This window comes from Bufo gargarizans, chromosome 4 (assembly GCF_014858855.1).
Source record: "Bufo gargarizans isolate SCDJY-AF-19 chromosome 4, ASM1485885v1, whole genome shotgun sequence".
In the NCBI taxonomy this organism is placed as follows: Eukaryota; Metazoa; Chordata; class Amphibia; order Anura; family Bufonidae; genus Bufo; species Bufo gargarizans.
The window spans coordinates 48254070-48279145 of NC_058083.1; the positions used below are offsets into that span (position 1 = coordinate 48254070).

General features: G+C 45.5%; 1 protein-coding gene across 1 annotated transcript in view; it reads left to right on the top strand.

The window, feature by feature from the left end:
• Positions 1-25076, top strand: part of SCARA5 (scavenger receptor class A member 5) — a 252915-nt gene that overhangs the window by 12910 nt on the left and 214929 nt on the right. Inside the window, exon 2 of the mRNA XM_044289598.1 lies at positions 4018-4148. Within this exon, the coding sequence (XP_044145533.1) occupies positions 4037-4148 (112 nt within the window). The 5' untranslated portion in view covers positions 4018-4036. The remainder of the gene's footprint in view (positions 1-4017; positions 4149-25076) is intronic.

Consider the following 25076-nt stretch of genomic DNA (forward strand, 5'->3'; position numbering starts at 1 on the left):
GTTGCAGTGGTGGGTGACGGGAAGCCAGATTCTCTGCTATGGGACCTCTCTCCAATTGATATTGGTTAATTTTTATTTATTTTATTTTTATTTTTATTCATTTCCCTATCCACATTTGTTTGCAGGGGATTTACCTACATGTTGCTGCTTTTTGCAGCCCTCTAGCCCTTTCCTGGGCTGTTTTACAGCCTTTTTAGTGCCGAAAAGTTCGGGTCCCCATTGACTTCAATGGGGTTCGGGTTCGGGACGAAGTTCGGATCGGGTTCGGATCCCGAACCCGAACATTTCCGGGAAGTTCGGCCGAACTTCTCGAACCCGAACATCCAGGTGTCCGCTCAACTCTAGTTATGACAATCAGAAAACTTTTTGTCATCCTAATGATATTGATCTAGGTGCGCAGGTCCACCCAAGCCCATCCAACAGATGCAAAATAACTTTAAGGCTTACTGGTTCTCAGTCAGATGAGAGAGGGTTTGGAATATCTCATAGTGCATAAGGCTGCCATTGTAAGGTATGCTGACTAAGGCTCCTTTTACATCACCATTTCTCTTTTCTGTTCTTTGGCTCCATTGAGGAGCTAAAGGATGGATTCTGCAAATAACTGAGCTTAATGGAGCCTAAAGACCCCATAGACTATAATGGGGTTTGTTAGGTGTCTACTCAGAACATGCTCAAAAATCATATTCTGAACAGACACCAAACAGACCATATTATACTCTATGGGATCATTATGATCAGTTATCTGCAGAATATGTTCTCTGGCTCCACAACGGAGCTGGAGAATGGAAAGGAGAAACAGTGATGTGAAAGGAGCCTAAACCTGTAATGTCTCATAGATCAATGGCCTGCACATACCTGGCTTTTGGCATATAACCTTCGTGAGGTTGTCTATTGCATATTGTACATAATAGGAGTCTAAAAGGCATCCAGCTATCCTCTTAATGCTGTTGCCAAACCATTTTGATGTGGTTTCGATCAATTTCTAACCTTTTTTTTATGAACCAGACATCCTCTTATCTTCCGAGCAGGGGGTGCCTGGAGTTCTCCCATTGACTTCCATTGTATTAAATTGTATCCGAGCACCCGAATTATTCGGCCGAGCACTCGGATCTGCCGAGCATAGCGATGCTCGAGCCGAACAGCGGTTCGGCCGAGCATGCTCGCTCAACACTAGTCTTGATCAGTTTCCCAGGACGGAAAGCAAAAAAACAGAACAGAATGCATTTTGGAGCACTCTGTTCTGTTCAGTTCAGTTTTGTCCCCATTGACAATGATTGGGGACAAAACTGAAGCGTTTTTTTTCCAGTATTGAGCCCCTATGACGGATCTAATACCGGAAAACTAAAACGCTAGTGTGGAAGTACCCTTGCCAACTCTCCAGAATTTTTGGGGATGTTCCCAAAACAGGAAGACCTCCTGGACAGAAATGAGCAAATCCATTCTAAGCAAATCGGATTCATCACAAATTTCTCAAAAATTCTTCTTCCAAATCAATCCACAGTTTTGGCCATTCGCTTTGTATGAACCACGCAAAACGGTGCCCGCCGTTTTACATTTAAATTCAGCACACTAATGAGTTAATTGGGCAGGGAGGATGAAGACAGAAGATCATAAGACCCAGGGTGGGGCCCCGAGCTTACTCGCAATGCTTTGCAGTCAGCCTAACAGCCAATCAGGAGGGAGGACATTGGCTGGTCTATCAGGTTCTGGGCTAGTTCTGAACACAGATGCAGAGCTGTGAGCTCGGCCGCCAATGTGATAGGAGGTGTCTACGATTAGACACACAAGCAAGCCGTCTTAGGGTCTTGTAGGGACAGTGTAGGGATACATTTAGGTAGGTAGATTAAATTACTAGTTAGAAAACTAAGGCTTAGAATAGGGGCTGTTAGTGTCCTGTGTGTCCGTAGCCAGCGATGGAGCTGTTCATAATTTCATGTGCTGCACTGAACAAGACATGAGCTTTTAAAGAGGCAGTACTCTTTTTTTATATGCAGGAGCCTGCTATTTTTTCCAAAACTCAAGCCTCACAAGTGTCTGTCTTTTGGAGAGACAGTGCCTCTTTTTGTCCTGAGGAATACATGTGCATTAATAAACTTATTGAACTGCTCCAGATCCTGTGAGATCCTACATTCTGCTCTGTGCCGGAACAGCCTGCTGGATCTCAGAACGGAGATGTGAATGATCCAAAAAGTTGGGTAGAATGCAAAACTTGTTGTACAGTCATAAACTGTTATATGCGTATTTTAATGCAGCAGTGTATATTTTGGTCCCAGCCAGGGGACGTCCTATTGTGTCTGCATTTTTTAAACCTGTTGCAAATTTTCTACAGTTAATAAATGATCACTGCTTCTTTCACTTTTACCCTGTCTATGGGCAGGAATCTGCTCCTGTTAAGGCATCATTTTTGGACCGCTCATTCAGAACAAGCCACTGCTTCTTCTGATACTGTGTGTACAAACATCTGCAGGAATCTGCCCCTAATAATTTAGTTTTATCCACCATAGCCAAGGATGTAAGAGATACTTCCTTACTACTAACGCCTCTATCTCAGGCTGTATAGCAGCTAGAGTTAGGAATCTAACTTTTAAAATAAGACCAGAAATGCTAGTCACAATACAGCCAGAGATACAATATTCAGAAACTGAGTCAAGAGTGAGATCTTCAGGTATTTTCCGCTATCTCGAAGCACCTGAAGAAAAATTTTAAACATTGAAATGTATGTCATAAATCCAGCCATGTCTCTACGTGGTAGATCACCCCATTATCTTACATCCAGAAAGTCAGTTCTGGTGCCAGATATATATAGGTCCTAGGGAAACAAATTCTGAATAGCTACCTAGGAAACCCACCTTCAACCTGACAACTTTACAGTGTGTTTACTGAGATTGCCATGGGCTCTCTTTGCCAGGTTGGCCCTGACATCTGCCCAGGTCTGCCTGGTACTGATCTAGATCCTGTTAAATGCGCACAGATTAGAAATGGAAGAAAATTGAATTTTGTTCTTTAAACAAACCACGTCCGTTCCCTGCTTTGTTTATACGGCACCGAGTGTAATGTTCTTTTCTCTTCCGTTCTCGGTAATAATATAATGAGGAAAACTTTTTAGGATTCGAAGGAACATGAAACATAACAAAATGTTAAATTTTCATAATAATGTGATTAAGTTAAAGAACTTCTAGTGACATCATGAAGCTAGGTTAGACTGGCCACAAACGTAGTGTCTATATAAGACATGGTAATACGTGACATGTAGTCAGTGCATTTATATGATCCAGGACAGATGCTCATGCAAAGAGATAAAGAAAATGTTCAGCTCTGCTACATCTGTTGGCAGATCAAGAATGAAGTCTGTGTCTGCATCCTCTTCGATGTTTACCTGCATGCTGTCTAGACTGTAGCAGTGTAATTACCCTCCCGTTCACTGTAATTACACTGCAATGCTCCAACTCCCACTCAGACCTTCCATCAACTGGAAAAGGATCAATTATTTCCTTGGTAATGATACCTGTTCCTGTTTCGATGTTTTAAAACCAGAACTATACTTGTAGCTATATATTTGGGTCACCTCAACTTGTGGGACCTTGGAGTACATCTTGGAGTTGACAGTTATCTGCTTGTATTGACTGAAAAGTGAAAGGGCCTGAAAATGATATCAAGATGGGACCACATTATGGTGTTTCCCATGTGCCCTCAATCTTCCACTCTAGATGAGGAGATGAAGAATTACAGATCAAAGAATGTAAAATTAGGCCCGGTAGGGTATCATCTTGTCTTATTTTCAACCTTAAAAAAAAAACTTGGGCAAGGTGAGCTGGTCACTGATGAGAAGGATGGAGCTTGGCTCTATGCCAGGTAAACCACCAGCAGGGATGGTCTCAAACCATCCTGAATTTCCAGGGACAATCCAACATTTTGAAGCTTTGCCAGTGGAATTTTCTTCCCACTAATTCTGTATGCCACACACAGCCCAACCTGTTTTATGCTGAGATCTTAAGCCATCTTCTTTTTCCATTCTAGGTAGAGTTAATGACCAAGAATGGACAACAAGGCCATGTATCTGCATACGTTTGATGAAAAAGAGAATGGCTCAGTATTCGAGGAGTCGTTCGATGGGAAAAATCTGTCAAAGATGAATCTCTGCGAAGCATGTAAGCATTGACTTTCTTCCAATATGTGATTGACCCAATAGTGGTCCCAAGGCCAGAAAAGGACTTCTGTGATAGATTTTTACAATGGTCATCTCTTGGTTGAGAAGATAAGCTTTTGTGTTACCATATTGACTAGTCATGGCACCCAATGGGGGTAAGATTGAGAATAAGGGACCACATTGAAGTAGCATAGGTTTATATAATGTATATGTTTATAGAGTATATTCCATATGACTACACCCCTTGACCATACCCAATTTCACCAATTTGCCAGATCTTTAAGTCCATGTAATAGCTGCCAATATTCAGACATTACTCCCAGACTCTCAAACTGATGAACATGAACTTGACAAGTGGAGAAGATTTGGGATACAAGAGAGATATTGGAGTCCAGACCTCTAAAGGGGAGGCGGAATGTGGAGTTTAGAGGTGTTACTTGCTGGTGATCCTTCATCAGGGAGGAGAAATACCCATGAGCTGTACAATACTAAGGGTGTGTGCGCGTGCGCGTGTGTGGGGGGGGGGGGGGGGAATAGCGTGTAATAAAAATTTTGCATTAAATATGTCTACCATTAGGTTGAGCTTTAGATAATTGATCTACATGTGCCTGTGTAAAAGAACTTTTTGCTCAGTATTACTCTTGTACTTCCTGCTACTAAACACTGCACCATGTGGTCTGGAGTAGTATTGCAAGTAAAAATATTAGTTTTCATTTTAAACGTTATCATAACTTGTAGATTTATGACCCATAAATGATGCAGATAGATGACAAACCCTCCTGCCTGCTGTTGACCCCTTGACTCTGCAAAACATGTTCCTGTCACAGATGACATTTCCATCTCTTGCTCCTGTGGCCGACATCTCGTCAGCAGGGACTTAGTCCTCTCAGACATATGGACATGTCCTATAAGCTTGCAACTTGCAGCTCTTCGTATGCTTTGCTAGGTTTGCAGGCCTTGCTCCTATGATGTTGAGTGGATCTGGTTAAGGTTACACAATAATTCACATAAACGGTCAGTGTACTTGACACTGGAGGCTACAGAATGTGTGATAATGACTGCTGGGGCCAAAAATCTTATGTCCATAGTTGAAACACATAATGAAGAGCAGTGTCCTCTGGATGAACACGGGTTTAGTTGGCTGTGGTATTGGTATGAGGAAATGTATCTCAGCGCCCACGTCTGCCTCTCAGGGACAAGTCGAACGGGTTTGGCATAAACATGAATGAAGCTAACAGCATCTGACATGCTGGCTTTATATACCCTACGTCTCAAGGGTGACCTCATTCCCCTTTTATTTACTTTATTAGCAGCACATTTAGGAGGCCTCTGAGCTATGACAAATTGTTCTGTCTTCGTGCCTCCGCAGTCACTAGATTCATCAATTATTACATTTAATTCAAGTAATTCTCACTTAAAAAGAAAAATTCCACCTTGAAAAATAATCCCCAGTGAATAAATAATAAATAGATATAGGTGCAGGCAGCACAGGATCAGTGTGAGAGTCGAGCAGAGGTCAGGTCTGGCAGTTGAGGTCGGAACCGGAAGTCAGAACGGACCATAATGCACCTTTGCAGGAACTAGCAAGCTAAAGAATTTATTGCTCAGACACCTTCCCCCAGGAGAAGGGACTTTAAATACCCTAGGAAGGCTAGCTATAGGCTGGACAGATTAGGGTGCACATGCTAGCCCTACTCCAGTGGTGTCACTACCAGAGCTTTGAGACGTTCTCACAGCTCTGTGTCTCCACCTCTGTGATGATGTCACTTAGAGTTTGGAGGTGTTCTCACTGTTCTGTTTCTCCGCCCCTGTGATGAGGTCTTTACTCCCAGCTGTCTCTCCTGCGTTTGATTTCCCTGCCTTTAAATCACCCCTCCTCCTATTGCAGGGCGTGGATTATATTTCTCTTTTCAGTTGTAGCTCTGCCTTGAGTATCTTCACTTCTTAAGCTACTAGTTCTCTGGACCTGTGTTCTGCTGCTGCAAGCACTCCGGATATTGCCAGCGGCCCTTGGATCCGTCTTCTCTGCGGCTGCAGCTCCATCAGCTAAGTGTGCAGACTTTGTTGTGTACCTGGTGATTTCCTGACTGGATCTGAGGTGGCCACGGTTCCCTCCATATTCTGAGCAGGGCATCGGTGGCCGTGCCCCTTCCACTATTGTAGGGGTTACAGGGCTCATCAGTCTAAGGTACGCGGGCATGCCTCGTTCCACCATTTGGATCCGGGCATGTGCTTTAGCAGCATAGGGAGAGTGTTGAGGGTCTGACAGGGGTCACCCTTTCTCTTCCCTAGTTTGGGTCCGGTCAGTAGCTCTTCTTACTGTGTATGCTCTGGTTACCCTTAAACAGCCGTGACATTATAATCCACCAAAACCGTCCTTGTTGACATGGATCCGCTTTCTGGCTTGGTTGAACGCATGCAGGGTCTTTCTTTGGAAGTAGCGGATCTCCGTCAATCTGTGACTCAGCTACAAACATTGGGCTCTGCTCCGGCTCATGGAGTCTGTTGCGAGCCAAAGGTCTCACTTCTGGAAACGTTCTCCGGGGGCAGTGAGAATTTTGTTCGCTTCAGAGAGGCATGTAAACTCCATTTTTGTTTGTGTCCCCACTCCTCTGGTAATGAGGAACAGAGGGTGAGGATTGTCATCTCCCTGCTCAGGGGTAATGCTCAGACTTGGGCTTTTTCGCTGTCATCAGGGGATCCCTCCCTTCGATCCGTGGAAAGATTTTTTGTGGCCCTGGGGCAGATATATGATGACCCGGATCGTGTTGCTCTGGCAGAATCGAACTTACGTGTTTTATGCCAGAACAAACTGTCTGCGGAGCTTTATTGTTCTGAATTTCGGACATGGGCAGCTGATTCAGGCTGGAATGATGCTGCACTTCGAAGTCAGTTCTGTCATGGTCTTTCAGAGGGTTTGAAAGATGCCTTTGCTTTCCATGAGAGACCAACGTCCTTAGAGTCTGCCATGTCATTGGCGGTACGCCTTGACAGGCGTCTAAGGGAAAGAAACAAGACCTCTCCGTCCAGCCATTGTCAGTCTAGGGGCAATGGTGCGGACTCATTCAGTATGCAGGGGTCTCATCCTGTCTCGCTCCCCTCTGAGGAGGAGCCCATGCAGCTAGGCCGACTTGCCCCTGATAAAAGAGGATTTAGTCCTCAGAATATGGTGTGTTTTTGTTGTGGGGGCATAGGTCATTTGGCAAATGTTTGTCCGTCTAGGAGATTCCTGAACGGTACTAAGAGCGATAATAAGAGAAAAACCTCAAGAGGTAGATCATCAAGTTCTGCTTCATCTGCTACTTTGGGCAAAGTTGATGTGGGAATTGATGCTATTCCTCTGACCTGCAGTTTCCGTTTTCTCCTGTCTGCCAGGGTGGCGCTAGAGAGCAAAGTCATTCCTTGTGAGATTTTTGTCGATAGTGGAGCGGCCGTCAATCTTATTGACACTCAATTTGTAGCCTTGCATGGTTTTCAGGTTTTTACATTAGCAAAGGATATACCTGTTTTTTCTATCGATTCTGCTCCACTCTCGCAGAGATCTCTGAAAGGCATTGTTCACAATATCCGGCTAGCTGTAGGTGACACTCATGTGGAGGAGATATCTTGTTTTGTCCTTAACGGATTGCCTTCTCCTCTAGTTTTGGGGCTACCCTGGCTCACTAGACATAACCCCACTATTGATTGGCAAGGAAGGCAAATAAATGAGTGGAGTGACTTTTGTAGAGAGAATTGTCTCACAGCGACTTTTGCAGAGGTGTCTACTAAAACGGTGCCATCATTTCTCTCTGATTTCTCGGATGTGTTTTCCGAGAGCGGTGTTCAGGAGCTACCTCCTCACCGGGAGTTTGACTGTCCCATTAACCTCATTCCCGGCGCCAAGCTGCCAAAAGCACGCCTCTACAATCTCTCACAACCGGAAAGACTCGCAATGCAAACCTATATCTCCGAGAGTCTCGAGAAGGGGCATATTCGTCCCTCAAAGTCACCTGTTGCCGCGGGTTTTTTTTTTTGTAAAAAAAAAAGATGGCTCTCTGAGACCTTGTTTAGATTTTAGGGAGCTGAACCGTATCACGATTCGCGATCCCTATCCCCTTCCTCTGATCCCGGACCTCTTCAACCAAATTGTTGGGGCCAAGGTGTTTTCCAAATTGGATCTGAGAGGCGCGTACACCCTGGTCAGGGTCAGAGAGGGGGATGAATGGAAAACGGCCTTTAATACCCCTAACGGGCATTTCGAGAATCTCGTTATGCCTTTCGGCCTGATGAATGCTCCGGCCGTCTTTCAGCATTTTGTTAATAGTATTTTCTATCATTTAATGGGGAAATTTGTATTGGTGTATCTTGATGATATTTAGATTTTTTCCCCTGATGTTCAGACCCATCAGGATCATCTTTTTCAGGTCCTGCGGATACTGCGGGAGAATAAACTGTATGCCAAGCTGGAGAAATGTCTTTTTATGGTATCGGAGATTCAATTTCTGGGTTTTCTCCTCTCTGCTTCTGGTTTTCGCATGGATCCGGAGAAGGTCCGTGCTGTGCTGGAGTGGGAGCTTCCTGAAAATCAGAAGGCATTGATGCGCTTTCTGGGTTTTGCTAACTACTACAAAAAGTTCATTTTGAATTATTCCTCTATTGTCAAACCCCTTACTGACATGACAAAAAAGGGGACGGATTTTTCCTCTTGGTCGGAGGAGGCGCTTGCAACCTTTTCTAAGATTAAAGAGAGTTTTGCGTCTGCTCCCATCTTGGTGCATCCCGATGTTTCCTTACCTTTTATTGTTGAGGTGGATGCTTCCGAGGTGGGTGTGGGTGCAGTTTTGTCCCAGAGCCCCTCTCCTGCCAAATGGCGACCTTGTGCCTTTTTCTCTAGAAAACTCTCCCCGGCAGAGAGAAACTATGATGTGGGAGATAGGGAGTTGTTGGCCATCAAGTTGGCTTTCGAGGAATGGCGCCATTGGTTGGAGGGGGCCAGGCACCCTATCACCGTTTTTACCGACCATAAGAATCTGGCGTACTTGGAGTCGGCCAGGCGTATGAATCCAAGACAGGCCAGATGGTCTCTGTTCTTCTCCAGATTCAATTTTGTTGTTACTTTCCGCCCTGGGATCAAGAATGTGAAGGCTGATGCTCTCTCTCGCTGTTTTCCGGGAGGAGGAAACTCCGAGGACCCGGGTCCAATTTTGGCGGAGGGGGTAGTTGTTTCTGCTCTATATTCCGATTTGGAGGCCGAGGTCCAGGCTGCCCAGACTGAGGCACCTGCCCGTTGTCCCTCCGGGAAGTTGTTCGTGCCTCCTGAGCTACGTCACAAACTCTTTAAGGAACATCATGATACGGTTCTTGCTGGTCACCCCGGGAGTAGAGCCACGGTAGATCTCATTGCTCAGAGATTTTGGTGGCCGGCTCTTCGTAAGTCTGTGGAGGGTTTTGTGGCTGCTTGTGAGACGTGCGCTCGCGCTAAGGTCCCTCGTTCACGACCTTCAGGTTCCCTTCTCCCGTTACCCATACCTTCCCGTCCTTGGACACACCTGTCCATGGACTTTATCACGGATCTTCCTCATTCCTCGGGGAAGTCGGTGATCCTGGTGGTCGTGGACCGTTTTAGCAAGATGGCTCATTTCGTTCCTTTCCCTGGTTTACCCAATGCTAAAACGTTGGCGCAAGCTTTTGTCGACCATATTGTTAAATTGCATGGCATTCCCTCTGATATTGTTTCCGATAGAGGCACGCAGTTTGTGTCCAGGTTCTGGAAGGCTTTCTATTCTCGCCTGGGGGTTCGGCTGTCCTTCTCTTCTGCTTTTCACCCGCAGTCGAATGGTCAGACTGAGAGCCTCAATCAGAATCTGGAGACATATTTGCGCTGTTTTGTGGCGGAGAACCAGGAGGATTGGTGTTCATTTCTCCCTCTTGCTGAGTTTGCTTTGAACAACCGTCGTCAGGAATCTTCTGATAAGTCACCATTTTTTGGTGCATATGGGTTCCATCCGCAGTTTGGGACATTCTCGGGAGGGGCTCTTTCTGGTTTACCTGAGGAGGAGAGATTTTCCTCGTCTTTGTCTACCATTTGGCAAAAGATTCAGAGTAATCTCAGAAAGATGAGTGAGAAGTATAAGCGTGTGGCTGATAAGAGACGTGTGCCTGGTCCGGACCTGAATGTGGGTGATCTGGTGTGGTTGTCTACAAGAAATATTAAACTGAAGGTTCCCTCCTGGAAATTGGGTCCCAAGTTTATTGGGCCTTATAAAATTTTGTCAGTCATCAATCCTGTTGCCTTCCGTCTTGATCTTCCACGGGTTTGGAAGATACATAATGTATTTCACAGATCTCTCTTAAAACCATATGTCCAGCCCACGGTACCCTCCTCTTTGCCTCCTCCTCCGATTTTGGTTGATGGCAATCTGGAGTTTGAGGTTTCCAGAATTGTGGACTCTCGCATTGTCCGCGGTTCTCTTCAGTACCTCGTTCATTGGAAGGGTTATGGTCCTGAGGAGAGGATGTGGGTTCCGATGTCGGACATTAAAGCCACTCGCCTTATCAGGGCATTTCATAGGGCTCATCCTGGGAAGGTGGGTCCTGGGTGTCCGGAGTCCACCCGTAGAGGGGGGGGTACTGTCACTACCAGAGCTTTGAGACGTTCTCACAGCTCTGTGTCTCCACCCCTGTGATGATGTCACTTAGAGTTTGGAGGTGTTCTCACTGTTCTGTTTCTCCGCCCCTGTGATGAGGTCTTTACTCCCAGCTGTCTCTCCTGCGTTTGATTTCCCTGCCTTTAAATCACCCCTCCTCCTATTGCAGGGCGTGGATTATATTTCTCTTTTCAGTTGTAGCTCTGCCTTGAGTATCTTCACTTCTTAAGCTACTAGTTCTCTGGACCCGTGTTGTGCTGCTGCAAGCACTCCGGATATTGCCAGCGGCCCTTGGATCCGTCTTCTCTGCGGCTGCAGCTCCATCAGCTAAGTGTGCAGACTTTGTTGTGTACCTGGTGATTTCCTGACTGGATCTGAGGTGGCCACGGTTCCCTCCATATTCTGAGCAGGGCATCGGTGGCCGTGCCCCTTCCACTATTGTAGGGGTTACAGGGCTCATCAGTCTAAGGTACGCGGGCATGCCTCGTTCCACCATTTGGATCCGGGCATGTGCTTTAGCAGCATAGGGAGAGTGTTGAGGGTCTGACAGGGGTCACCCTTTCTCTTCCCTAGTTTGGGTCCGGTCAGTAGCTCTTCTTACTGTGTATGCTCTGGTTACCCTTAAACAGCCGTGACAAGTGGTCATGCTCACCGGGAAAGTGAAGAGATACTTTCATTGGCATTTCATTAGAGTGAAGGGTCAGTTGAGAGATTTGGCCTTGCCCACCGGGAGCAGGGAGATGTTGGTGAGCACACAGCGCCGGTATCGCAAAAAAGAAGGGAAAGGTGCAGGAACAAGAAATATGAGAGATGAACATACGATCTTGGGGGTCAAGCAAGGTGGATCTTGGAGCTTCTGGGCTTCAACTTAAAACTTGTACCAGGGACTCCACCTACCAGGTGCCATTTGTAATACCGTTTATGCGATAGAGGGGACTTTAGATCCCCTCAGGGACCAGAGTCCGGTGCCTCTGCACCCCTTATAGTTATGGTGCTGGTTTTCTACATAGACAACATATATGAGAAATGTGTTAACTCAGGCAGGGTGCTCTCCATGCTTGCAGCGGAGGCCGTGTAAGTGGAAACAGACCACGGTGCAGAATATGTAACCTGGACTGGGTAGAACTATGTCTAGAGACATAATTTAATAATCATTTTTTTCACATTAGGTTCTCTGACATAACCATGTTCCTCGCCTCTAGGATAAAATACAGCATGGAAGAAAAAGCCACTTGATAGATGTTCTGCTGGATTCAGGTTGGCAGAAGGTTTTCATGTAAATCCAATTTATTTTTGGCATTCGTTGAGAGCGGTTTACACGTGTCAGCCGAGCCGAGCACTGTATTAGCATGAAGTTGTCCAAGATAGTGTACACAGCTCCGACATTAGCAAGGTCCTATCAGGGTCGTGTCAGCACTCAGTTAAGGGCTGGACTGTTTCTGTTTTTCCATGGTCATTTTGTTTTTCCGCTGACATCTGCCCAAAAGAGCCAAGTGTGACCATGTAAAAAAAAGCAAAAATACTTAACTATCAAGCAGAGCTCCATGGGAAAACATAAGACAATGATCCTCCCTATAGAGACTTAGTATCTCATCGTATCTGCTGATGAGGTCCAAAATGACCGAAACAGACCTGACTATCAGTAAGTGTATGCCTGAGAACACGATGCTCTTATGGGATGTTGTTCTCCTGATGGTCTGTGGGAAGGGTAAGTGTGGTCCTTAGGTTCTTTAACCCCATAATTCCTGTTTTGTATTAGCCAAACTCTGACTTTGGGACTAGGGAGACTCTACAGAGTGTAACAGCGGCTGCTGTGCGCCACTGTTCCCCTGCTTACTGTTGCGGGCGCCGTGTTCAGTGGTGATCTGTGGCCATGATTTGCTTTCCATTTACCGCTGCAGTCCTGGCGCTCTGTCTGTGTGGGTGCTGTTGTTCTGGGATCCGCTCCACAGTTTGCTCTCAGCCCTGGCCACAGCAGGCTTGCTGTTTGTTTCCTGCAGCACTTCCTTAAGGGCCGGCGTGCGTCACTTCCTGTGTTTTATGGGTTAGGTCATGTGACCTTGCTGACCTATCCTTGCCCTACTGCGCATATACTGTATAAGTGGCTCAGCCTCCTTCCCAGATGCCTCAGTGTCAAGGTCCTTGTGTCCTGCTAAGGTCCCTGGTTTCAGCTTGTGTTTCTGTGTTCCTGACTCGTACTTGTGTTCCTGGACTCTGCTACCTGTTGCTGGACCTCCCTACCTGCTTGCCTTGACTCTCCTGTTGCCGACCCAAATTGCCTGACTTATACCTGTGCCGCCTGCCCTGACTTTTTGCCTGTCTGACTACTCCTCTGCCTCACCCTTCGGTCCTGCACTGTTGCTCCTGGTTATGACTCGTCCTGCTGACGCCTGTACCTCTGGTACCTTTCTCAGGTACCTCCTGGTCCGCCTGGACCAGCTGCCTCGTGTACCTATCTTCCTCAAGAAGTAATGACCTGGTGTTCCCCTTGGGAAAGTCTATCCCCACCATCAGGAGTACTGTGAAGATCCAGGGGTTTACTTAGACAACGCCCCTTAGAGGAGGTAGGACACGTGGCACAGTGGGTTCACACCCGCTGGTTTGTGACACAGAGAAACCAAGGAGCAGATGGGTCCAACTAAGCTTCAGCGCAGGAAGACCAATTCTTCTTGACGTTTTTGTGGCTCCTTCTAGCTCTGAGTGCTAGGAAATTATTGGGGGCCCATTTTCCATTCAAAGAGGTCTTGTGATATACTGCACCCATGTGCATTTCAGAAAAAGTAGATGGCTTAATATTGCTTCTATAGAATTAATTAACTTAAAGGGCAGCTATTATATTGACCCTTTGGACATAGCTTGAGGGTGCATAATGGTGAAAGGGTTAACAGCGGTATCCACGGTAAAGGTGTTGTAATAACATCCCTGGTGGTTTTGGAATGATAACATCCTAATGCCAGGTTTTTTGAAGGGGAAATCGTAATAGTCCTGGTGGTCTAGGGTAATTACGGGTTAATGATAATATCTCTTGTGGCCTGTGGTAGTGAAGGGTAATGAGCAGCATCTATGGTAGCAGTGTTATAGTGATATCCCTGGTGGTTTTGGTATTATAACAACTTAAACCCTATGGTGTAATGAGGGGAAAGGGGTAAATCATAATAGTCCTGGTGGTCTAGGGTATTTAGGGGTTAATGGTAGTATGTCTTGAGGTCTATGTCTAGTGAAAGGATTACAAACAGCATCCATAGTAGCAGTGTTATAATAATTTCTCTGTTTAGTAGCAGCATCCATGGTGGTCATGTCAGTGAAGGTGGTAATTCATACCTGATATGCTTGTTTAGCCGAAATGCGTCACATCTTGCAATTTTTTCTTTATGGCAATAAAGTGAACATTTATTAGACTCAAAAAGTGAGTGCTGATCCACTTCTTCTACCTGGATCCAGTGATCTCCTCACCTCTCCAGGATCTCCTGAATGTGGTGGGATCACCCTCAGGTATGTGCCCTTCAAGTCTTATGAGAAATCATGGCCTTGCCAACACGCATGCAAACTCAGCTGTGTGAACAGGACTAGGTTTTCATCTGCTGAATGTAAACAAGAATGTTTCCAGTCCCTGACAGCAAGCAGATCCTCTTGGAGATCACCTTTCCTAGCTGTCTGTTTTCCACCATATTGGCCCCAAGCGATGAGTTGGATCTGCTTTCTATACATTCAGTAGGGTAAAGGTTTGGTTCGTCTTAACCCTGGCTCTTTCCAGTTTGGACCTCGGATGACACATAGAAGAACTTGTGGTTTCCCCTTTCACAGCTGAGAAGTTCTCATTTTCTATCTTGGAGGTATCGCTTTATCTCCCCATACTAGACTGAAGTTAGCGCCACACCTGTGCACAGGTTGTGTCTGGTATTGCAGCTCAGCTCCTTTAAGGTGAAAGTAGCTGAGCTGCAGTACCACAGACAATCTGTGTGGACAGGTGTGGCGCTATTTCTAAAAGAAAAGTGGCCGTGTTTCATTTCATCTCCTGTCCATGTTTGTGACCATCGTTAAGATCTCCTTCATGTTCTGATTCCCCGTAATATTTTAATGGGGGCTCTCTGTCTTGTTAGGAATATGAGGCCAACAGGAAATATGAAGGAACATTCCTCCCTAATCTTCCTGGGAACTCGGGGACGACTCCCTAAACATGGATTAGCTCAAGGAAAGTCAAAACCTCCTCATGAAATGGAAATTGAAAATTCATGAAAACTTTGTTTTCTCACCAGATCCCACAAACCACAAACCGAGAGCCAAACAGCTGACAGCGAAGACGAAGTCCATGAGTGGACAAATATTACCATATGCAAATGAGATGCCGTAAGATACAATGTAACTAACGGGAAATTCCGTTATAACTTCAGTCATAGAAACAAAGTGACCCCCCAGCATTACTGAGGGATATGGGGAATCTATCAACTCTATATCTATCTCATATCTATCTCATATCTATCTATCTATCAATAAAGCTTTATTTGCAGGTCTAAAATTATACATTGGTATTGCCAAAGCATGTGGGAAATAGGGGATTGAGGAATGGGGACACACCCGGGGTTGGTGTATAGGAGTCTGTGGCATATCATGACGGGGGGAGGGGGAAGGGGTTCGAAGACACCACGGGTCAGGGTATCGGAGTCCGTGGCGTATCTCGCTCCTCTCAGTCTGTGGCAGGCATTGATACATTGTGCTGCTATGTCCACAGTGTTGTCTTCCTCTCCAGCAGGATGGGCAGTTTCTCTTCCTCCTCCATGGAGCTGAAGTCTGGGCAGAGATCAGAGAGTCTCCTAAAGTGGATGTCCCTCACTGCTGAGTATTTGTGACAGTATATCAGGAAGTGGGCCTCATCCTCCACTGCATCCAGGTGGCACTGCTGGCACAGTCTGCTTTCTCTAGGCATGTAGCTCTGTCGATGCCGTCCGGATTCGGCGGCCAGGCTGTGGGCGCTCAGTCTGTTACGGCTCAGGATTCTCCAGTCTCTGGGGTTACCTAGTTTCTCCAGATATGGGGCCAGTTTGTAGTCTCTCTGCAGGCTCTGGTACACCGTCAGCATCTGGGATGCACTTACCTCCATTCATTGACATATTCCTCTTGTCTCTTGTTTACTGTGTTCCTGATCCCGGCTTTTGTGAGGTGGTGTGGGGTGGTTTTCTGGTCGGGCTGGGCTTTAGTAAGTTGATTTGGGGGCTTTGCCTTTCCCAGGATCTCTTTTTGTAGCAAGGCTTTATGGTGATGGGAGCCTTCACTACTACCATGTAGTTGGCCCCAGAATGATAGCGCCCTCTTCTGGATTGTAACGTGTAGAGGGAATCTGCCCAGCTCCCCTCGACAGGCATTGTTAGAGGTTTTCCGATGGACCTGGAGGAGATGCTTACAGAATTCCAGGTGGAAGATTTCTGTTGGTCTGGAAACCCATCTTGACCAGTCAGGGTATGTATAAGGGCCCCAGAATTCACTGCCCTACAGGAGGATTGGTGCAATGATGGGGTCAAAGATTTTAAGCCATATACTCACGGGTGCCTTGAGGTAGTACAGTCTTCTGATGTTGTAGAAGGTCTTGCATGTTTTGTCTTTCAGCTCCTCAATGGCTGATTTGAAGCTCCCAGTCTGGTCAATTATCAGGTTCAGGTACTGTATATCTAATATACACTCACCTAAAGAATTATTAGGAACACCTGTTCTATTTCTCATTAATCCGATTATCTAGTCAACCAATCACATGGCAGTTGCTTCAATGCATGTAGGGTTGTGGTCCTGGTCAAGACAATCTTCTGAACTCCAAACTGAATGTCAGAATGGGAAAGAAAGGTGATTTAAGCAATTTTGAGCGTGGCATGGTTGTTGGTGCCAGACGGGCCGGTCTGAGTATTTCACAATCTGCTCAGTTACAGGGACTTTCACGCACAACCATTTCTAGGGTTTACAAAGAATGGTGTGAAAAGGGAAAAACATCCAGTATGCGGCAGTCCTGTGGGCGAAAATGCCTTGTTGATGCTAGAGGTCAGAGGAGAATGGGCCGACTGATTCAAGCTGATAGAAGAGCAACGTTGACTGAAATAACCACTCGTTACAACCGAGGTATGCAGCAAAGCATTTGTGAAGCCACAACACGCACAACCTTGAGGCGGATAGGCTACAACAGCAGAAGACCCCACCGGGTACCACTCATCTCCACTACAAATAGGAAAAAGAGACTATAATTTGCACGAGCTCACACAAATTGGACTGTTGAAGACTGGAAAAATGTTGCCTGGTCTGATGAGTCTCGATTTCTGTTGAGACATTCAAATGGTAGAGTCCGAATTTGGCGTAAACAGAATGAGAACATGTATCCATCATGCCTTGTTACCACTGTGCAGGCTGGTGGTGGTGGTGTAATGGTGTGGGGGATGTTTTCTGGGCACACTTTAGGCCCCTTAGTGCCAATTGGCCATCGTTTAAATGCCATGGGCTACCTGAGCATTGTTTCTGACCATGTCCATCCCTTCATGACCACCATGTACCCATCCTCTGACGGCTACTTCGAGCAGGATAATGCACCATGTCACAAAGCTCAAATCAGTTCAAATTGGTTTCTTGAACATGACAATGAGTTCACTGTACTAAAATGGCCCCCACAGTCACCAGATCTGAACCCAATAGAGCATCTTTGGGATGTGGTGGAACGGGAGCTTCGTGCCCTGGATGTGCATCCCTCAAATCTCCATCAACTGCAAGATGCTATCCTATCAATATGGGCCAACATTTCAAAAGAATGCTAATGAGCACCTTGTTAAATCAATGCCACATAGAATTAAGGCAGTTCTGAAGGCAAAAGGGGGTCCAACACCGTATTAGTATGGTGTTCCTAATAATTCTTTAGGCGAGTGTATATCCAACTATCTATCTATCCAGCCACCTCATATCTACCTCTCTTTTGTACCCAGGACTTCATCCAGAATGTATTCTAGTCACACCCTTTTACATTTCTCTTTTCCACCCCAGAAATTGGAAGTACTTGAAGTTAAAGACAAATAGCCACCAGCTTTAAGCCAACAATTTTTATTCCAAACACTCGTTTTTTATAAATGTTTGGATGAACATTTCATCTTTTCACCTTGTTACAAGCTAAATGACTGCACATTTCACACTCCAGGCCTCGTACGTCAGGAGGAGAAATATCTTACTGTAAATGTTCCGTTCTATGAAGAAATTAACTAAGCTTCCATCTCCATCTTGTTTACTAGTAGTATTATGGGCCTGGAGTTTTTGGCTCCACCAGATATTTTATTTTTCTTCCACCGCAGGCTTTTTTTTGTGGTTTGGCCACAAACATTTTTGAAAAATAGTTTAATGTCTCCGCCCCGGATAGAAAATAGAGATTTTTTTTTTTACTTTGTATCTACTCTAAGTGTCCCAGAATAAACCTTCTTTGAGGAGAAAGGTGATTTCCCAAGTACGTGATCCTCACGAGATCTCACTATTTGTTGGGGTCTATCTGGTTCTGATTAGGTGACCACTTATTCCTTCATTAAATTAATTTTCTTGCAGAGGAACAGATGGACCCAGTCTTCCATAATCAGGGTAATGGCAATATTTTACTGACATTAGGACTTATATCAGATCCTTGGAGAACAAAGGAGGACTTGGCCTGGTTTGCCGTAACCCGCCCAGTCCGAGGCTCCTCGAGACGCTCTATCTGCAGCTGTACAAGCAGAAAAAAAACAAGATTGTTTTTTGTGTTCATATAAGTTAAGACCATGCTGTAACCATGGGGGGGGAAATATTTTTCTGGTGAATATTACAGATTCTCAGCTTCTCGGCACTAGTACGGCGCGTGCCAAAAAATCCATTCTCTCAGATTTCGAGGCATCTGGAGGAAGGTGCATGGGATAGTGTTTACTGAGGACGTATGCTCCATATTACTTATTTGGAAATCATTTAGGTCACATTTGTTTAATTTTATGCTAAGTGTTAAAGTGAAAGTCTGACTTATGTTTTATGAAAATTGTTTCTTTTGGGGCGCCTTCATTTTTTCCGGTGAGGTTATTATTTTAGGGCAAATCATTTATTTAACATTTAGCTATTAAGAAAAAGAAAAAAGGTTAAGCTATGCTTTTAAAGCTCTTGGCGATCTACATGAGGTAATGTAACCACTATGTAGGAGATCTAAAGGAGTCTTGTCCATGGTTCCAATCCCCACTAGGCCATTGTAGAGGATCAGCTCTCTCAAATTTAGCAATAAAGCAGCCAGATATCCTGAGGCCCTGGACAAGAGGTCTTGTTGCCTACTCAGTGGTCATTTTGGCACAGGGGATGTAGTAGTTAAGGGGTTAATTCAGACATCCCTGATGATCCTTTTTTGGCACAGAGGAAGGATAGTTAAGGGGTTATTGCCGGCATCCCTGATGGTCTAGGGCAGTAAAGGGATTAATGCCAGAATCCCTGGTAGAGTAGAGCACTCAAGGGATTAATGCTGGCATCAATGGGGTCTAGGGCAGCGAATGCATGAATACCTGCATTCCTAGTTGCCTAGGCCAGTGGGGCCAGTGAAGGGATTAATGCCTTAATTCCTAGTGGTGTAGGCCAGTGAAGGGATTAATGCCTTAATTCCTAGTGGTGTAGGCCAGTGAAGGGATAAATGCCAGCATCCTGAAGGTTTAGGTCATTGAAGGCATGACTGTCTGCATTCCTGGTGGTGTAGGTCAGTAAAGGGATTAATTCCTGCATCCTTGGTAATCTAGTGTAGTAAATGTATTAATAATTGCACCCTTGGTGGTCTACAGCAGTGAAGAGATAAATTCCAGCAACTCGAGGGTCTAGGGTCTTAAAGGCATGAATGCCTGCATTCCTGGTGGTGTAGGGCAGTAAATGGATTAATGCCTAAATTACTAGTGGTGTAGACCAGTAAAAGGATTCATCCCTGCATTCTTGGTAGTCTAGGGCAGTGGTTGGATTCATTTTTGCACGCCTAATGGTATAAAGTGGTGAAGGGATTAATGCCAGCATCCCTGGGCATCTAGGGAATTGAAGGCATGAATTCTTGCATTCCTGGTGGTCTAGGGCATGAAAGGGGTTAATAGCTGTATCTCGAGTGGCCTGTACTAGTCAATGGATTAATGCCTGCATCCCTTGTAGTCTAGAGCAGGGAAGAAATTAATGTATATATCCTTGGTGGAGGATGGTGAAGGGTCTAATCTATTACATCTGGTACTCTAATGGTTGTGCATTCCTTCAGGTTCCAGTGTTGTCCATGTATCAGTCAGGGCCGGCCTTAGGTGTTCAGGCGCCCTGTGCGAGCTAACCTTGTGGCGCCCCCCCCCCCCCAAAAAAAAAAAAAAAAAACACTGCTTGTTGCTGGCATCATGGCATAGGCTGGCTGACTATCCAACCAAGTAGTTACCAGCCCTCACACCCCAAAGGCCGGTGTAATGTTATACTTCCCTACTTCGTGAGATTTCCCTACCTTTGTCACTTCCGGTCGCACCGGACATGACGTGAGGAGGTGTGCAGCGCCGTGCAGGCGCACAACGACAGGTTAGGCAAATTTCACAGCAGAGTGCACATGCGCCGGGAGCTTCGCCGGCGGTTAGGGTAGGGAAAAACTATGGGCCAGTGTGCAGGCGCAGTGATCGGATGGATGTTCTCAGCTGGACACCGGCCGACACTGCGCATGTACCGGGAGCCTCGCCAGCGGTTAGGGAAGGGAAAAATTACGTACGGGCCAGTGCTTTTTTCCCTACCCTAACCGCTGGTGAGGCTCCCAGCGCATGCGCAGTGTCGGCCGGTGTCCAGCTGAGAACATCCATCCGATCACCGCACCTGTGCACTGGCCCATAGTGCGCCCCCCCCCAATACCCCAGTATAATAAACATTGGTGGCGCAGTGGGCCCCCCCAATATAACAAACATTGGTGGCGCAGTGCGCCCCCCCCCAACACCCCAGTATGATAAACATTGGTGGCGCAGTGCGCCCCCCCAACACCCCAGTATAATAAACATTGGTGGCGCAGTGGGCCCCCCCAACACCCCAGTATAATAAACATTGGTGGCGCAGTGCGCCCCCCCCATATAATAAACATTGGTGGTGCAGTGGGCAGTGCCAATGAGGGTTAAAAAATTAAAAAATAATTAACTCACCTCCTCCAATTGATCGTTTCCTGTTCTTTCTTCATGACCTGTCAAAGGACCTGTGGTGACATCACTGTTCTCATCACATGATCCATCACATGATCCATCACCATGGTAATGGACCATGTGATGAGCTCAGTAACGTCACCACAGGTCCTGAAGAAAGAACAGGAGACCGGCAGCTACGCGATCAACTGGAGGAGGTGAGTTAATTTTTTTTATTATTTTTTAACCCTCATTGGCACTTCCCACTGTGCCACCAACGTTTCTTATACTGGGGTGTTGGGGGGGAGGGGGCCGCACTGTGCCACCAACGTTTCTTATACTGGGGTGTTGGGGGGGAGGGGGCCGCACTGTGCCACCAACGTTTCTTATACTGGGGTGTTGGGGGGGGGGAAAGGGGGGCGCACTGTGCCACCAACGTTTCTTATACTGGGGTGTTGGGGGGGGGGGGAAGGGGGGCGCACTATGCCACCAACGTTTCTTATAAAGTTATACAAATACAGGAGGCGGGTGCCGGAATCAAATAGCCGGCACCCGACCTCTGTGACAGGGAGCTGCGATCAGCGGCAGTTAACCCCTCAGGTACCGCACCTGAAGGGTTAACTCAACTGCCGCTGATCGCAGCTCCCTGTCACAGAGGTCGGGTGCCGGCTATTTGATTCCGGCACCCGCCTCCTGTATTTGTATAACTTTATAAGAAACGTTGGTGGCGCAGTGGCCACAGCCCCTCCCCTCCTCCTCCCGTCTCTCTTCTTATTGGCAGCGGCGGGGGCAGCAGGCAGGTCAGACACGGGAGGAGGAATCAGGTCAGACAGGGGAGGGGGAGATGGAGGGGGCGCCCCGAGGTAGAACACAAGTGCAGCCTCGCCTGCCGCATATACATTGCGAGCTGTCGGCCGCCCAGCGCCCCTGTTGCTATGGCGCCCTGTGCGGCCGCACAGCCCGCACACCCCAAAGGCCGGCCCTGATCAGCATCTACCTTCATCTTTGTCCTCTTCAGAAAGATGATAGAGAGGACTGTGAAGCTGTAACTGTAGAGCTGCACAGTTCTCTGTTTGGTCTGGCAGAGCAGTTCATGATTGCTCAACCTAATCATTAAAGAGGGAATTTGGGGAATCTGATTTTACTTGAGTGGGGATTAACCTGAACAGAGCAGATACTATCGAGGGATATTGTCCATGGACTGTTTGTGGTACTCAGTTGAATGGGATTGAGCTGCAATGTCTGACACAGTGTCAGGACAAGAGAGGTAATGTTTCTGGAAAGAGAGCAGATCCTTTTCTCAAATCACAGACAACACCTTTAGACCATATTGGTGCACACTTTAATCCATATAATAATTCAACCCCCCCTCTGACCTTCACCCTGGGCTTGGATTTCCACATGGGATATGACTAAGTCTGGCATCATAATGTGGTAATACAGGCATATGTAAGTATTTAAATTATGGCTGCAACACACATGGATCCCTTTAGATTCTAATAAATTGAACTTACATCACCTTAGGGTTATGCAGGTTTACAAATTATTTTATTTAATTTTTTTACAAGTTTTCTTGCAATACTCTGTTTCACCACATGTTGTGCTGTTAAGTAAACACATGTCCATGAGCAACAAATAAAAGAAAGAGCTACCATTCAAAAGCATGTAGCACAAGACAATGAAACTCCACCTAGTGGTAGAAAAATATATTAAGGAAATTTGAATTTGAAATGCATTTCTGCAGCAGAACCTCAAAACTAAATACTGTGGGGGTCATTTATCAAACCGGTGCAAAGGAAAACTAGCAATCAAGCTTTGAAAAATGAACGGTACTTTCTTTCCATTGTGAGTATTTTTTTTCCCAAAATTTGGAAAGTCCCCTTTAAATAGGAATCGGATTTAGTGTGGACACAGTCACTTAGTGAAGATATAAACCTTCTCCTCTGTAAAATCCCCACTAATGTTGATACGTATTACATAAGTTGACATGATTGAAGACAGATCCAGCGCAGTGTGTTGGAACTGTGAACACCCAGTCCACTAATCGTATCACTGTGTTATGTTATACCTTGCATTCAGCTCAGACTGTATCTGCAGTGAGCTCATTGACAGAGAATGGATCATAGGTTATTGACTGCCGCCAACTCATACAATCCTATAATGCTGATATATCCTTATTTATCTCTAAAACCTCCGTCCCCAGTGTCATCTTTGGAAGTTCGATGAACAAACTATTTAATCGGGGATTTGAATGAATTACAGCTTTCTATGAGATACTTCAAAAATAATAACCATCATATTCAGTTTTCATTGTCATTATTTCTTTATAATTTATTTTATAATGTGAATATTGAGTGTTACTGAAGGATTTGAGAAGATCTATCTAACTACTATAATACTGCCCAATATGTAGAAAAATATAACTACTACTATAATACTTATCCTATGTACAAGAATATAACTACTATAATACTACCTCCTATGTACAAGAATATAACTACTATAATACTGCTCCTATGTACAAGAATATAACTACTATAATACTGCTCCTATGTACAAGAATATAACTTCTATAATACTTCTCCTATGTACAAGAATATAACTACTATAATACTGCTCCTATGTACAATAATATAACTACTATAATAATGCTCCTTTGTACAAGAATATAACTACTATAATACTGCTCCTATGTACAAGAATATAACTACTATAGGTAGAGTGGTCCAAAATGGTCCAATCACATACCTTTAATTTCCCAAACGCTTGTATGCCACTTAGACTACTTCAATGTCACTTACACCGTGCTGTGTCACGCCCCTCCGGGATTTGGCCTAAGCTCGCTAACATTGCTTTGCGGGATGTCCTTCTCCCGGACGGTAGTTGGCACTGGGATTCAGTAATGGACCTCCCTGAGGTCAAAGCGGCACCCTTTTTCCATCTAGCGAACTTCCAGAGGGATACCAAACTTTGTGTTGGACTCCTCTCTGGTAGTGGCTCCCCCTCCTGGCTTGAAAAGAGGGTTTTGACTACTAAGCCTCCTATTCGGCCGTTATCTCAGATGTATAAGGAATTGCTCTCCTCCCTGCCCCCGGAGCTTCGTTTCATGGCTTCATGGGAACGTGAACTCTCCATAGCCTTCACGGATCCAGAAGGGGCGTTTATTCTGGCTCATTCGCACGGTTTCAGCCGTTGTGTGAGAATCCAGGAGAACTCATTTAAACTTCTCTGCAGGTGGTACAAAACACCTGAGTTTTTGCATAAACTGAACCCAGAGGTCTCCGAAAAATGTTGGAGATGTGGCACAGATACTGGATCTCTATCACATATTTGGTGGTTCTGCCTTAAGATCCGGCCGTTCTGGAGCGCTATTGAGGCACTAATCAACCAAATATGTGATACTGAGATATCACTGGATGTCAAGCTTATTCTGTTATGGTGCCCTAACAAGTCCCTTACACCTACCAAACATGACCTTCCAACGATGTTGCTCACAGCGGCTAGATTGATCATACCCTTTTTGTGGAAGAATGATTCCCCGCCGACTGCCCTTATGTGGTCTGAGAAGGTAGATCAGATCTACCGTTTCGAGGAGCTAGCGCATTGGGAGACTAACTCGCGCTCTCGCTTCTTAAAATTATGGTCTCCATGGAAAGTCTATAGAAACTTTACTTGATAGAGCAGATGTGTATCCCTTTCTGGTTTCCCTCCCCTCCTTCCCCTCCTTCCCCTCCTGACACCCCCTTTCCCCCCCTTTTTTCTCTTTTCTTTGATTTCTTTGTATGATCAATGTCAATGACAGCTGGTATTGTTTGCACTTGACATGTATGCTGGATAACTATCTTGTACCCTATTGCCATCATTGTACTGTCATGTGTGGGCTATGGCCTTGATTTTTCTTTCAATAAAAAGAAATTTGGTTAAGAATATAACTACTATAATACTGCTCTTATGTACAAGAATATAACTACTATAATACTGCTCATATGTACAAGAATATAACTACTATAATACTGCTCCTATGTACAGGAATATAACTACTATAATACTGCTCCTATGTACAAGAATATAACTACTATAATACTGCTCCTGTGTACAAGAATATAACTACTATAATACTGCTCCTATGTACAAGAATATAACTACTATAATACTGTTCCTATGTACAAGAATATAACTACTATA